Source organism: Choloepus didactylus, chromosome 3 (assembly GCF_015220235.1).
Source record: "Choloepus didactylus isolate mChoDid1 chromosome 3, mChoDid1.pri, whole genome shotgun sequence".
NCBI classification, from domain to species: Eukaryota; Metazoa; Chordata; class Mammalia; order Pilosa; family Megalonychidae; genus Choloepus; species Choloepus didactylus.
In genome coordinates, this window is record NC_051309.1 from 67388091 (window position 1) to 67403791 (window position 15701).

Genomic DNA, 15701 nt, shown 5'->3' on the forward strand with positions numbered 1-15701 from the left:
ATGGTATATACAGAAAGATGACAGCTTTCAATTTATAGAGCTAATTTCAAAGAATATTATGGGTTGCAGTTCCACCATTTCAGTTATTTCCTTCTAGTTATTCTAATATCCTAGCATCTGAAAAAAATGCTTTTATGTTAAGATTCAATATTCATAACCCTTTGTTAAATCCTATCTTGTCTGTTGTTACCCCTTCCTCCTGTCCAATTACTTTCCCAATCCTCGGGAGTTTCTAGGCAGTGATGACCCCACCTTGTTCGTATTCAAAAGGGGCTTTGACATTATGGGAAAGAGGGCTGCATCTGATTGTTGTTCTCAAAGAGGCTATTGCCTCTGGGTTTTAGGACTTGTCTGGCATAGGAACACCTTGGTGGATTTAAGTTTCTCAGAGATAAACAGAGAGAGTAAAACTTCTACAGAATCTCAGATAGGGACCTAGGTATTTTGGGACTACTGTTGGTTGGGACACGGCATACTGCGGTCATTTGATGTGTAGCTGGAGCTTGCATAAGAGAAACCTCGAGGATAACTCCTCAACTCTATTTGAAATCTCTTGGCCACTATAACCTTATTTTGTTACTTTTCCCCTCCCCCTCTTCAAGAAGGTATTTTCAATCCCTAGATGCCAGGGGTTGGGTTCCACACTGACAGGGAGATTCACTCCCCTGGGAGTCATGTACCATGTAGGGGGGAGGTTAATGAAGTTATTTACCAATTTTGGCTCAGAGAAAGAAAGGCCACTTTTGAGCAACAGAAGAGGTTCTCTGGAAGTGCCTTCCAGGCATAACTATAGGAAGGCCAGCCTCCTATTTACAGCCTCAAGTGTCATAAGAGCAAATCACAAGATGGAGGGCTTGACTTATTAAGTAGGGGGTTCCTAATTTCACATAGCATACATCCTGTCCAAGATAAACAAACAGTATCTCACATTATCCTCACTCAGTTGTACATTCACCATCACTCTCAATTTTAATCTATTATCATAACACAAAACAGCCCAAAGCTCTAATCAGCCCCTAATTATTTATCCCTAGTATTAGTGTAGTATTGGTAAGGTATTCCTGTTTAAAATAGAGTCTATAATATGCAAAGGGTAGTTTTCCCATATACCACTCTGTTGTTAACTCTGTACCAGTACCTTACCTTAGAAGTATAACATGCAAACAATTATTTATATTTGTTTATAAATATAAACAAATTTATATTTATTTATAACTACTCTGTGAGTTACATGCCTTTAAGCAACCACTTTTGATCATGTTTACCTTCAATTGGGCACTGATACTTATAATCCTATTAATGAACCATCATCAGCCCTGTCCATTCCCATACCTTTAAATTTACCCTCATTATCATGTCTGTATATATGAGGCTGTTATTCCCCCTTCACAAGCTTCTGTCTGTCTCTAGGTCCCCTATATTCTACATTTTAAAACATTGATTTTGCATTGTTCAGGGATTCATGTTAGTGGTAGTGATTGATATAAGTTCAAAGTAAAGACAATTTTGAAGAGGTAGAGAAGGAGTCGGTTTGGGAAAAAATGTAAAAGATTAGAACTCAGGTTAGAAAAGAGAATAAACCTAAGCTTTATCAAGAAGTCATGATATAGCTATTGAAACTACTCATACTCTTGTCATATTTCAATTGTCCGGTTCTACAAGTGAACATTCCTGGGATGTTCCCACAAGCAACATAATTTTATTCTGGATCGTGTGAATGCAGGACTTCTAGCTATAAAATACTGATATTCCATGCAATTGCTTTATGTGTCTCTCAGGAGACACAGGTTACCATAAAAGTAGCCATAGAATCACACAGCTAGATGACTGCACATTAGTTCTGCATTTGGGTTAATCTCTGAATAATTTCCTCATTTTCAGACATATAGAATATGTTATCAATATATTATTTATCATGTTACAATTATTAATTTAAATACAATCATTTGGTGCATCTTTCTACTTTATATAAGTAAAAGATAAGCCATTTTAAAATATCTTAACTGTTATTACTACAGTCTAAACCTTCTGAATCCACTTTATTTGATAGATTTGTTCCTACTAAGTCTTTCCAAAGATGACGGCTCTATTGCTACTGTAATAACATCCATGTTTTATGCCAAGATAGGAATAACTCTCAAAACAAACATATTTAGAGTGGAAAGAATGTGGAAATACTCATGCAAACAGCCAAGGTAACATGGTTCACATAGATTACATGATAAAATACAAATTTTGAGCTCAACAAGCTCTCAAATTTTAGAACATATTGGCATAAAGATCTGCAGAATTTTATTAATTATCATGCCAGAAGTTAGAAAATTAATTCACTGCAGATCTCTGCACTTCTCTTGTTTTGTTCTGTTTTCCCTAATATAACATGTTTAGGGCTCTTTTGATCATATCCAAATCCTACATACCTTTAACATAAAAAAAGCACAACTTGTTTTCCTCAAGACTTCTAAACTGTTTAAATGTACTTCAAGGCATTATATTCCATCCTGTACATGTTTGCCCTTCCTATTACAATTCTAAATGGATTTCCCCCAATTATTTACCATATTTTAGAGACATCAACTATTTGGAAATTGTTTATATAATCTTCATTTTTATATATTGAGCCTTTCATGTGAAAATATTTTTGTGAGCTAACAGAACATCCCATATCATCACTGAATTAAACATTATGCCTAGCATAATGTGATATATAAATATATCCAAAAAATAGTGTATATTTTTTGTTTTCTTTTTCTTTTTCCTGAAAGAAAACAATTAAGCAGCTCTATCACTTTTAGCCTCAACTATTATTAAGTAATTTAATGTAACAGATTTTGAGCTTTAAGAATAATTTCCACAAAAGGAAAAACTGTTCAACTAAATTCACAAGTATTAAAAATGCTCCCTAGTAAATGCAGACATTCTCATTTTGTTTTCCAGTTATTGGTAAACCTTGTTGAGGAGATGTAGAAACAAAAAATGTAATTTAAATATACCTTGCATAAATATTCCAAATAAATCATAATAGGACATCTGATCATGAGATAAATTTAGCTATTAATTAAATTAAGCAGCATAATTTAGATTCACTATGTAAAGAATTCCTTTGTGGAAGAAATTTGATCAACATAAATCCATAGAGTAAAATTTCACTTAATATTTTGAATAAATATAAAGAAACACTTTGAATCAATTAATGTACTTTGTATTTGGGAAGTTTCACATTACAATACAATAATATTCAAATACGAACCACAAAACAACCTCCTGAAACACACAAATAGTGTTGGAGATTAAAGTATCAACTAGAGAGATAGACAGTACAAGGTTTATAATCAGGAAGAAATTAGAATTACATGATTTCTAAGTTCTGTGTAAAAATATGGTTTCCATATACTCAATCATAATATGGAACTTATTTTTCAAACAAATTTTAAGAGGGAAAAACTGTAATATAAATTCTGAATTATATAAACTTACATGCTCTGTGAAATTTTTGTTTAACATCATGAATAGTAGATGTTTGTGTAACCTGAAAAGAAAAAAAAAAGAATTAGAATTCCTAAAAAAATGTTAGTTTTGTTTGTTACATACTAAAAAGTTGCATATTTTAATGTTTAAAAAGTGAAATTACCATCTTTGTGTTATTTACATTTTTTATTCATTATTACTTTGATAACCTTGTAACATAGTAGTCACTAACCATATATCCTTTTAAAATTTTTATATTTGCCTATAGCAGTAATGGTGCTCATCCAAATTTATACAAATTCATCCAGGTTTTTAACTATAAAATGTTTGAATTTTCTTTAACCAAAATATCCATTTCTTTTTCCCAGACTGATGATACTATCAAATAAAAGCCTGTGTAATAGAAGGTAAAAGAGTGAGATGCTTGAGGATTTGAAACTGATTTATATGGCAAATGAGGGAAATGTTTATACCAGAAAACTATAAGAAAAATCACCTATATAATCCCCCTAGCTAGTCATGTCATAAAAACACCAATCCAAAAATAATATAGGTTTAGTAAGATCCATGTAAAATGATTGTATGGATTATGTAAGTATATAATGGTTTCACAAAAAAGTTGGTCCTAATCCAATAAAATTAATTTTGATTTCAGCAATTTTTTCTTACATATCTTCATTCATCTTAATTGGAAAGCTCTTGAGGGCAAGAATTCCTCCCAAACATCTCAAGCCATCACATTACATTACTTTTTTACTTTCTGACTTTGTTCATATCAGACTTGCAAACTGAAATCTCCCTGCATTTCTGATCACTTTCATTGGCTTATGAAAAATACAACCGTTCTTCAAAGTTCAAGGTCTAGTTCAAAAGACAATTTTGTGATCATGCAAGGAAAGGAGATTTCCTTCCTCTGGACCCCACAGAATTCTGATTGAATGTCCTGTATTTCAATCATATTAACACATGGCCTATTTATTTTGCTACACTAAATCTACTTATGACTAGTTGGGAAGGTTAAATGAAAAATAAAATGCATGAAAGGCCCCAAGAGAGTTCTTCTTAATATTAGTGCATTATCATCATTATATTTAATGCTTTGTTACATATCAAAAGAATAACAGTGAATATATTTCGCATGCCATATCTCATTCCCCATTTAATAGAACAATGACCAAGGATTCATTATACTGTTCAGTGTTTTTAAAATTTCTTCTGTGTGTATGATTTACTCAACAATGGAGAATGATATTAATTCTCATTTTTATTAAGTTGTAAATAACAAAAGGATGCTAAAGCATTCTGTGAGAATGAAGTAGCCAAATATTTTACAGCACTGCACTTCTCTGGAAACTGCTAAGACATTATTAGAAAAATAATTTATAGAGTATAATATATATACATACTTTTCACTAAGATTTCATTTCAATTTAGGTTATTGAACTTTGATATTTCAAACATTTTAATGGATTATTTTGTTTTAACAGTGTTCATGAGTTTATCTCACTGTTATTCACTTAGCACTTTTATATTCTGCTTCCTCTAACAGGGTTGCCACAGACTCACATGTTGTTGCCTAGAATAAAATATATATGTCTGTCAAGACTCATTTCAAGGTTCTCAGAATACTGAATCTAATTTGGAAGAAAAGATAATCTCCATGATAATTATTCCATCTTAATTAGCATTTTGTATATGTTCAACTAGCACGCTATTAAAAGGATATTATTTTCTTTTACACATTGATTTTTCTAACAAGCCACAAGGGCCTGAGGGCATTGATCTAGTGTTGCTGTAATTTGTATCGCAAAACGTGGTACACTATTTTGCTAAATAATATAATTTTAAATATTTTTTGTGGAAGTCCAAATTAAATCCATGAGTTCAAATTCAGGTGAAAATTGATTAAGATTAAAGTTCCTTAATCAGATATACAAAGTCTTTCATAATTAGATTTCTTTGGAAAAGCTGTATACTTTTCTTCAAACTAGTATAATTTAAATGTCAATCTTCTAACCTGACATATGCATTTTTCTCTGAATTTACAAGTGTTCAAGATAAACATTATGTTCCCCTGAAAGAAACTGACATCGAATAGGGCTGTATTACAAACTCCTAGCAATTTTTTTTGCATTTCCACTTGACTTTCATATCTTAGATAATTGCTGATTTTAAATAAATCTTTGAGAAATCTCTTCCTTGAGAAATTTTAGACAAAACTGTAGGGAAAAATAAAAATGAAACACTAAATAATTAGAACAGTATTACTCAATTGTTCACAAGACTGTGCTGGATCTACTCTTTCAGTCTTTTGCTTGGACTTATAGAACAAAGAGGGGGAAGATAATTACCTAAGCATGTAAGACCTTTTGATTATTACATTGATGTCTCTATAGCTTCCTTAAGAGGCTTATTCATAATAACTTCCATTTTGTAGCTAGTTTAACAACCTCTTAAAGAGGATAACCTATCATGACATAAATCTATTTTAAAAAATTGTCATTAATTGTGCAGATGGGAGAAATAAATATACCTACATCTGAAGCTCTAAAATTCTCTTCAATAATGTCTCATTAGCATCAGACGAAATCACTCTTAAAATACAATGTAAATGATTTTAGTTTTGAAACAAAATTTACTTCTAAATGTTAACTAATCACAGTTGAGGTTATCCAACATCTCTTTTGATGGACTTAAGAAAAGCTTTTTGCTCTTCAAGTGGTTAATCTAGCATCTGTTCATTTGGCACTGCATGAAGGTATTGCAGTCTTCACAGAAAACTTTTTTTTGCCCTATTGCTATTTTATAACACTATATTTTAGCCATTTTCTCAGGAGTTCCTTGAAATGAACAGATGTCTCCAGAGTGCTCTTTGTCCTACTTAAAGAAATACAAATTAGGTGGTAAAGAAGAACAGCTACCACTTGAAATATATTTGACAGATTAATTGCAATATGCAAACCAGAAATTATCAGTAAACTTTGCAAAGAAAAGAAATATATCTACCTAAAAATACAGAAAGAAACAGAATAAAAGACACAGTGAATAGAAATGATTAGATGTAGAGGTATGAAAAATACATACACATAGTCAACAAAATATCCAGTACAGCTGGAAAGAGTTTTTTCTTTTTCCTTTTGGGACACAAGGAAAAATACTTGCCTACAGAATCGCTTTAAGATGGATTATTTCAGGAAAGTGGGGAAAAATACCTCTGAGAACTTCCAGTAGAAAGGTTTATATTAGATTATATTAGATTACATGATTGCACATATTTTATTAAGAATGAGCAGGGAGTTTTCCGAGTAAGCAAATATTTTACTAATAAATGAATTTCAGACTGCAGGTAAAATATTAACAATCTATATGAAGTAATTTTATGAATTCAGAATGCATTCAGTAATTTACAGATACCAAGTATTTTCACTATGAAAAAAATCAAAACTCTACTATCCAAGTGCAGAAATATCAGTTTTAATGAATTTTAAATATGTTAAAGTAAATTGGATTTCATTTGTTATTTAAGAAATTTGAAAACTGTTTGTATCAAACCAATATTTCCTTATGTATTGTAATAATTGGTTATAAATAGTTCTTTGTTAATAAGTGATATATTTATTTAGTGGCTACTCCAGAGTTAAATATTTGATTTTGCAATTCTTCTGTGGAATAAAGTGTCCTTTAGTAACTAGCAAATTTATATTACCTATTACTGAGCCATTTCATCTCTGTTTAATATGAAAATAGTCTTTATATATTATTTACAAAAATTAATGGCAATTTCAACATGCTTATTTCTTGTCTTATAGTTTGGAATCATAAGATATTGAAAATGTGGAAGAAAATTTAAAATTGAAATTGGAGTTTGATTTCCTAAAAAAAAAATGTAAAACCAAGAAAAATTTTTTCAGTTAGAAAATAATTTAGATATCATGATCACACCAAACTTTTCATGGTGAATCCCTTCTCTGGAATATTTTTAAAATATATGTTTTATAGACTAGAGTAGAATATTTTAGGGCTGGAAGGGATCATAAAGCCACAGAGTTGAAAACATATTTTTAAGATTAAAATAATATTTAGTGATATTAATATTAATGGTTAATTCCTATAAGATTTTGATCAGAATTTCCTATTGCCAGTTTATGAAGCCAAGAAAATAATCCTTGTGCTTTGAAAAGTTTATTTTTAACATGGTTTTACTGACATAAGGAAATCTAATCCATATTCAAATGAATTGGAAATAAATCTCAATAACTAATTCAAATGAAATAGTATGGCCTACAAGAAAACTAAGAAACAAGAATTTTAAAATGTATGCCTATGCATTAATTATTCATAATAATTTGGTTATAAAAATTGTGATCAAAAGCTGATTTTCTATAAATATAAAAATTCTACATCACTAATACAAGTTCTTAAAATGTAAATATGGATAAAGCTGAAGGGAAAAAATGTCCACATGGTATCTTCTAAATTTAGTTTGATTTTCTTAATTAATGTTTATGAATATTTTGGTATCAAAATTAATTGTTATAATTCCCTATTGATGACCAGATAAATAGGTTTCTTACAATAAGAAAGGAATTACAGTCTGTTAAAAATTATAAATTAAAACATACTTGTTCTCCATTTGTTGATTTACAGTGACAATGACAGAGATATTTACTGAAGTTTCTTTATCTTCACTTACAAATGGGAAAGATGACATTTTTGCATACTTACAGTTAATAGTGTCATGAAATTGAATAGAGGCTCGAATCTAGTGGAAATAATGAGCATGGTATGTAACAGTAGGTTCAGTAATAGGATTAGAAGGCATAGTGAAGTAATTGTGGTGATAATGTTGTTGACCTATTTATCTATCTATACATGTGTATTTATATTTATACTATATATACTTTTTAAGTAATAAAAATATTTTAAGTAATAAAATGTGTACTTTATCTTATAAAATTGTGGTAGATTGCAAAAATGGCTATAATTCTTTTCTTTTCTCATCTAGTGTTGGAATGTATTTTCTTATACCTTAAATTTAGAGAAATCTTACAGTATGCTTTAACCAAAAGCATGTGGTGAAAGTGAGGCTGGACAAGTTGTAAACCTAAGCCTTTATAGGCCATATATTTCTAGTCTTTCTGATAATAACCTTGAATCGGTCCCATATGAAGACACCTAAGCTAGCTTCCCAAGTGTTGACAGACACACAGCAGTGTTGACCCTGTTCCCCCAGGATCAGAGTCACCCAGCTGTCTGGCAATTGGCTGTAGATGCTTGAGCCAAGCAATGACAGCAGAACTGCTGGAACAGCCACAAGCTAAATTATCAAATGACAGAATAATGAGCTAAGTATCCTAAATAAATGGCCCTTGTTTTCAAGTAGTTCACAATCTAGTAGTACATGGCTATTACAAGTATTAATAATTTAGAGGAGAAAATGATAGAAAGTATACAGTTCACTCATAACCATCATATAGATTAGAAACAAATTCAGGAAGGTGATGCTTCCTTCTTAAAGTTTATATCAAATTTGTAAATCACCTGGGAGTGTAACACCGTTGTATAATTTTTCTTACCATTTTTTTCTACTAATGGTTTATTAAAGAAAAAATGTTGATTAATTTTAAAAGATACACTGAAGTTTCAAATTCTAGATACAAAAATGAAACTAATATGATGCCACTGTGAAATATGCTGTGCATTTAGTTTTATAATAAATCTGAAACAATTTGTGACTCATATATTCATGATAATTTTGTTCTTGAAAGAAACACAGTGATGTTAAACTGAATTTCCACAATAGAAACTCTTATCATGCATAAAAACCTTAAAATACATTCCCCTCATGACTCAATGTAATCCCCACTTTAAGATACATAACATCCTTTGGGAAGTGAGTCACTGTGGATAATGTTTTTTTAAAAGTAGGGCTTTTCCTACTTCTTGAAGCATCAAATATTTTTAATGCTTTCAATTTTGACTATTAATCCCCCTAAAATATATTTTTTTTCCAACTTTAAACAGGACAGTTTAAAAAGCTCTTGGAAACTCAAGATCTGGGACAAAATAGATTTTAGCAAATTTTTGCTCTAGTCTTTCTTCCTATTTCTCTATGAAGTAATGCCAGTTGGTCTTGGACTTGACTCTTTTACTTGCCTTCATTAATGGAATGTGGACAGAAGAGACATTCTACCCATTTTAACCCTAGGCCTTAAAATACATTGTGGTTTTCACATATCAGTCTGGAAGTACACACCTCTGCCACATTCTAGAAGATGGTGGACATGTCACTGTTCTAGTCTTGCAGATTGCCCTTGTTTTCCTGGCTTAGAGACTAGCTAGCTGAGATTATTTCAACTATGTAAATATGTTAATAGAGTGTGAATGAAGAATTGAGGATTCTTCATGATGAAAGTGACTGAACTTTTGGCACACGGAGTTTGGAATGAATACTTTTGCTGGCAAGACCCTTTGCTTACTCTGATAGATTTTATAATTTTTCCATTTATGTGTTGCTCCTCCCTGGATGCAACTGCCTAGGGAAACATTTTATCTGTCCAACAGGTTGGAATTCAGGAATAGTCATGTGACTAGATTGGCCTGTGAAATGTGAGAGGAAGTGGAATGTTTAACCTCCAAGCAAAAGTTTTAAGAGTTTTATATAGTTCTCTCTTTTCACTCTCCTTGGAAACTGACAATGATAAAGCCTGGAGCTGCTTCATCAACTTGATTCCAGAATAAAGAGAGCTCAGAGCAAAGTCTTAGATGCTGCACACTGGACATGTTAAACAACTGACAATTGCACTTTTGTTATTGCAAGTCATTGATTATTTAGGGCCATTACTTTGCCTACACTGGTGGATACTATTATTTATTGTACCTTGCTTATATTCTTAAAAGTGGGATTTCTTTGATAATTGGATTAGATCTACTGATGTGAAGAGGTCTTACCTCCTATATCCCTGACAGATATTGATTTTAAATGACCTCAAAATCCTCAGGGGTCACTTGAAATTTTGAAGTGATAAGTGTATATTTCTTTTTATCAACTTCATGATTTATGTTGCATATTTAAAAAGACAGGATACGAGAAGAGTTTCAAGCAGAAAGAATTAAAGAAGAAAACTGCCTCAGAACATCCGTATTATTAATGAATGGTTTGACATCAGACAAAAGAGATAGAGGCTACAATTATTTCTGCATCACTAGCTCGCTGCCTTCATACATGATACTACATATTCTAGCTGCTAAAAGTAATTGAACTGCTTTAAACTTAACTATATATATAACATGTTCATGGAAGAATTTGCTCTCCACAATTAAACAAATTCAGATCATTTTTTATCTCAGAGAATAATGGAAATTATTGCATCTAAAATGTTGAAAAGTGTTTGCTAGTTAAATGAGTTATGAAGTCTCGATACTTTCATTATATCATTTTGGTAATACTACACAAAAACAAGTCACTCTTTATCTAGAAATCTGATTGCATCCATTCCCGCAATGCTAAATGCCATCTATCTGCATACTTGCAAAGGTATATCTCTACCAATAACTTGTCTTCATAACTCCAAACTTACACATACAACTGGGTATTAAACATGCCCAAATGTATATCTCGAAGCAATCTCAAATTCAGTGCCCAGAAGTGAATGCTTTAAATGTGAAGCCAAACACTGCTTCTATTCTATGAATGACACCTATATTCAAAGATCTCTTCAAACCAGAAATCTTTGCACCAATCATGATAACCCAACATCACTATCTGAGGAATCTCACAGTTCTATTGATAGAACCTCAAGTAAATATTTGGAATCTGCCCAAAACTTATGCAGACTTCTCTGACTTCTTTACACAATAGCACCTATAAAAGTCCTAGCATATATTAGGTGGTCATTAAACATTGGTTGAGAAGAATATTCAATGGATAGGTTAAGCACCTAATATAGTATATTCAATTTATTGATTTACCCTATTGAATAATAAAATTTAGAACTCTGCCTCAGAGATTTAAATGAAAGACCTATAAAGTTGATACATATGTAAAAATTTAAGAGGAAAAAAATTTAAAAAATAAAGAAAACTACCCTTGGAGAGTGTAGACACAAAATGATGGAGTAGGAACTTTTACAAATCACTCTCTCCACAAAAAAAATGACAGAGCCAGAGTGCTCAAATAAGTAGGTTGAAACCCTGGAACCAGAATGGACATTTAGAACAACTACAGGAATGCCAGAGGAAGTGTGAGGCTACTAAGAGTTAAGCTTTTGTAAGCAAAAATGCGAACTACTGACCTGCCCCCATTGCTCAGCCTCACAGCAGCAGTTACAGAAATGGCTGCAGCTGTGCAACCTGTCCCAGATTGTAGGAGTGGTCAGCTGGGGCCAGGGCTGGCAGAGAAAATCTCCTTCTCTAAAATTTGGAGTTGAGGGTCAAGGTCTGTCTGGGGGATCCCTGAAGGACCAGCATGGAGGCAGACCTCAGTTTTGGTCCTTTACAGAGCAGTGCTTCCAGCTTCCCACCTGCATCCACTTAGAATACAAAGCTAGTGCACCATCTTTGGCTGTTTTTTTTTTCCTTGTGTGTGTGGTCATTTCCTGGTCTGTCAGGTCTGCAATGGCAGAGCATAGACTCTGGCCTTGGTTTCAGCCCTCTCAAGAGCAGCAGCTTCTGGCCTCACACCAACATTCACCAGGACTTAAAGACCCAGTGCACTTTTTCAATGGTTGATTTTCTTCTTTCTCTTTCTTGTGCTGTTTAGTCTGTTTATCCCTTAGGGCCCAGTGGAGATGCTAGTTTCCATTTCTTTAAGAAGCAATGTCTTCTGGTCTTACACCACAGTCTATAGGGACATAAAAAGCCAGTGCAACTCATTTGCTTTTTCTTTGTTTTCTGGTTGGTGGGTTTTAATTTCTCCATTTCATATTTTGGAGTATGGCAAATCCCAGAGTATAAGAAAGAATACTGCCTAGGTTTTGCCTTTGAAAGCAACAGCTTCTGGCTAGAAGAGGCAGTGCACTTTATTATTTTTTCCTTGTTTTCTTTCTTTTTTTTTTTTTTTTTTGTTATCCTGGTTATTTGTTTATGGTCAGTGTTTTGTCCATTATTACCCTCCCACCTCCTCCTTCCTTTTTTTTTTTTCTTTCTTTTTTTCTTGTTTTTAGTGTGACAGACAGAAGAGTAGAAGAATTAGATTTTCAAAGTGATCACAACATAGTACTTAGAATATCAAGTTTGCAACAACAAATTATAAAACATACAAGGATACAGGAAAGTATGGCCCAGTCAGAAGAAAAAAAAAACTTCAATGGAAAATGTTCCAGAAGTGCTGTCTCTGGGATTACTAGTCAAGATCTTAGAACAATTGTCATGAATAAGATCGATTAACTAAAAGAAACATGGAAAAGAACTAAAGGAAATCAGAACACAATATATGAACAAAATAAGAATTTCCATAAGGTAGAAATTATAAAGAAGTACCAACTGGAAATTCTGAAATTAAAAGTAGAATAACAAAAATGAAAAATTCAATAGAGGGGATCAAGAGCACAGTGGAAGAGGCAGAAGAAAAGATCAGTGAACTCAAAGACAAACCATTTGAATTTGTCCAGGTTGAGGAGCAAAAAGAAAAAATAATGCAAAAAAAAAACCAAAAACTGAACAGAGCCTGAGAAACCTGTGAGACACCATCATGTGTACCAATATAGCATTTAGGAGTCCTGAAAGGAAAAGAAAAGAGATAAAGGGTCAGAAGAAATATTTGAAGAAATAAAGGCTGAAAACTGCAAATTTGATGAAAGATGTGAATATAAAAATTGAAGATGCTGAAAAAACCCCAAGCAGGATGAACCTAAATAGATCTGCACCAAGATAATGTGCAATGTCAAGGACAAAGACAGAATCTTAAAAACAGCAAGAGAAAAGTAAGGTGTCACATATAAGCCATCCTTAATAAGATTAGCATTTGATTTCTCAATAGCAACCATGGCACACAGAAGGCAGTGGGAAGACATATTTAAAGTGCTAAAAAAATTACCTGAGAATATACCTGCCAAAATTGTCCTCCAAAAATGAAGTAAAAATTAAGACATTTCCAGATGAACAAAACATGAAGGCGTTCATTACCACTAGACTTGCTTTACAGGAAATGCTAAAGGGAATCCTCCATGTTGAAAGGAAAGGCAACTTCACTGAATCTTGATGGTGGATATAAAAAAGTAAAGATCTCCAGTGTAAATAACACATGTGTTTAAGTCTAATGGAAGGAAAACAAATCTAATTGTGATAGATTTAGTATGCTAAGTGTAATCCCTTTGGTAAAGAAAGAACATATCTAAAAAATTACAGAAAAGGGAAGGATAACTGATTCAAAATGTTTCACTATAAAAGGTCATCTAGGCAAAAATGGAGGCAGTAATGGAAGAAAGGAAGGACAAAAAAAGCTATAAGGCTTACAAAATACAATTAGCAAAAAGGCAGAGGTAAATCTTGACTTATTAGTCATTTCCTTAAATGTAAATGAAATAAACTCTCCAGCCAAAAGGCAGAGATTGGCAGATGGATAAAGAACATGACCCAGCTGTGTGCTGTTTACAAGAGATCTACCTTAGATCAATAGATACAAATAGGTTGGAAGTGAAAGAATAGAAAAACATATCATGCAAACAGAAATCCAAAGAGAGTGGGTGGCTATGTTAATATCAGATAAAATAGCCTTTAAGACAAAAACTATTGTAAGAGACAAAGAAGGACATTGTGTATTGATAAAAGGGTCAATTCTACAAGAAGACTTAACTATTTTAAGTATACACATAATAGTAGAGTGCCAAAATATATGAAGCACACATTAACAGATTGAGGAGAGAAATAGACAGTTCTACAATAATAGTTGGAGATTTCAACACACAATTTTCAGTGCTAGATAGAATATCTAAATAGAAGATCAATAAGGAAATAGAGGACCTTAATAACACTATACACCAACTAGATCTAACCAAAATGTAAAGAACACTTCAAACAACAACAGTGAACTACACATTCTTTTAAAATTCCCATGGAACATTCTCCAGGATAGACTACATGTTATGGAACAACAGTAGTTTCATAAATTGAAAAATATGAAAATCATAAAAAAAAACTTCTAACTACAATGGAATGAAGCTAGAAATCTGTAACAAGGAAAACTGGAAAGTTTACAAACATAGAAATTAAATAACACACTTAAATAATTAATGGGTTAAAGAAGATATTATAAGTGAAATTAGAAAATATCTAGAGAAAAATAAAAACAGACCAACCCTTATGGGACCCAGCAAAGGCAGTGCTCAGAGGGAAACTTATAGCTATGAGTACTATATTTAAAAAGAAGAAAGATCTCAAATTATTTACCTAATGTTGTATCTTGAGAAACTAGAAAAACAAGGGTAATTCAAGCCCAAAGTTAACAGAAGAAAGGAAATAAATAACTAAGATTAGAGCAGAGTTAAATGAAATAGCAGATAGAAAAACAAGTGAGAGAATAAACAAAACAAAAAGTTAGTTCTTTGAAAAAGTCAGCACAGTTGACAAACCATTAGCTACTTAAAAATAGAAAAGACACAAATAACAAAATCAGAAAAGGGTGATATTATCACTGAAATTACAGAAAAAAATACATTATAAGAGAATATTATGAATAATTTTATGTCAAAAACTAAATGATCTAGTAGAAATGGAAAAACTCTTAAAAATAGATCAATTATCCAGATTGACTCTAGAAGAAATATAAAACATCAACAATCCCATAACTAGTACTGAGGATGAATCAATAATGAAAAATTTTCCACCAAATAAAGCGCAGGACCAAATGGCTTCACTGGTGCATTCTATTTAACATTTTTAAATGAATTAATACAAAGTCTTTTCAAACTTTTCAAACTTTTGCAAAGAATTCAAGAATAGAGATCACTTCCTAACTTATTCTATGAGGTCATCATTATTTTGATACCAAAGCCTGAAAAAGACATCAAAAGGAAAAAAATTACAGACCAATTTCCCTTATGAATATAGATACAAAAATTCTGAATGAAATTTAGCAAACTGAATCCAAGGTAGTTAAACATATGAAAATTAATCAATGTAATACACTAGATAAATAAAATTAAGGGGGAAAAACATGATTATCTTAGATGCAGAAAAGGAATTTGACAAAATCCAGTTGTTTTCTTGATAAAAACACTCAGAAAAGTAAGAAT

The 15701-nt window shown here is 31.9% G+C and overlaps 1 protein-coding gene across 1 annotated transcript in view; it reads right to left on the reverse strand.

Moving 5' to 3' along the window:
- TECRL (trans-2,3-enoyl-CoA reductase like) overlaps nucleotides 1–15701 on the reverse strand; it is a 182003-nt gene that overhangs the window by 139665 nt on the left and 26637 nt on the right. Inside the window, exon 2 of the mRNA XM_037828952.1 lies at nucleotides 3478–3529. Coding sequence (XP_037684880.1) covers nucleotides 3478–3529 — 52 coding nt within the window. The remainder of the gene's footprint in view (nucleotides 1–3477; nucleotides 3530–15701) is intronic.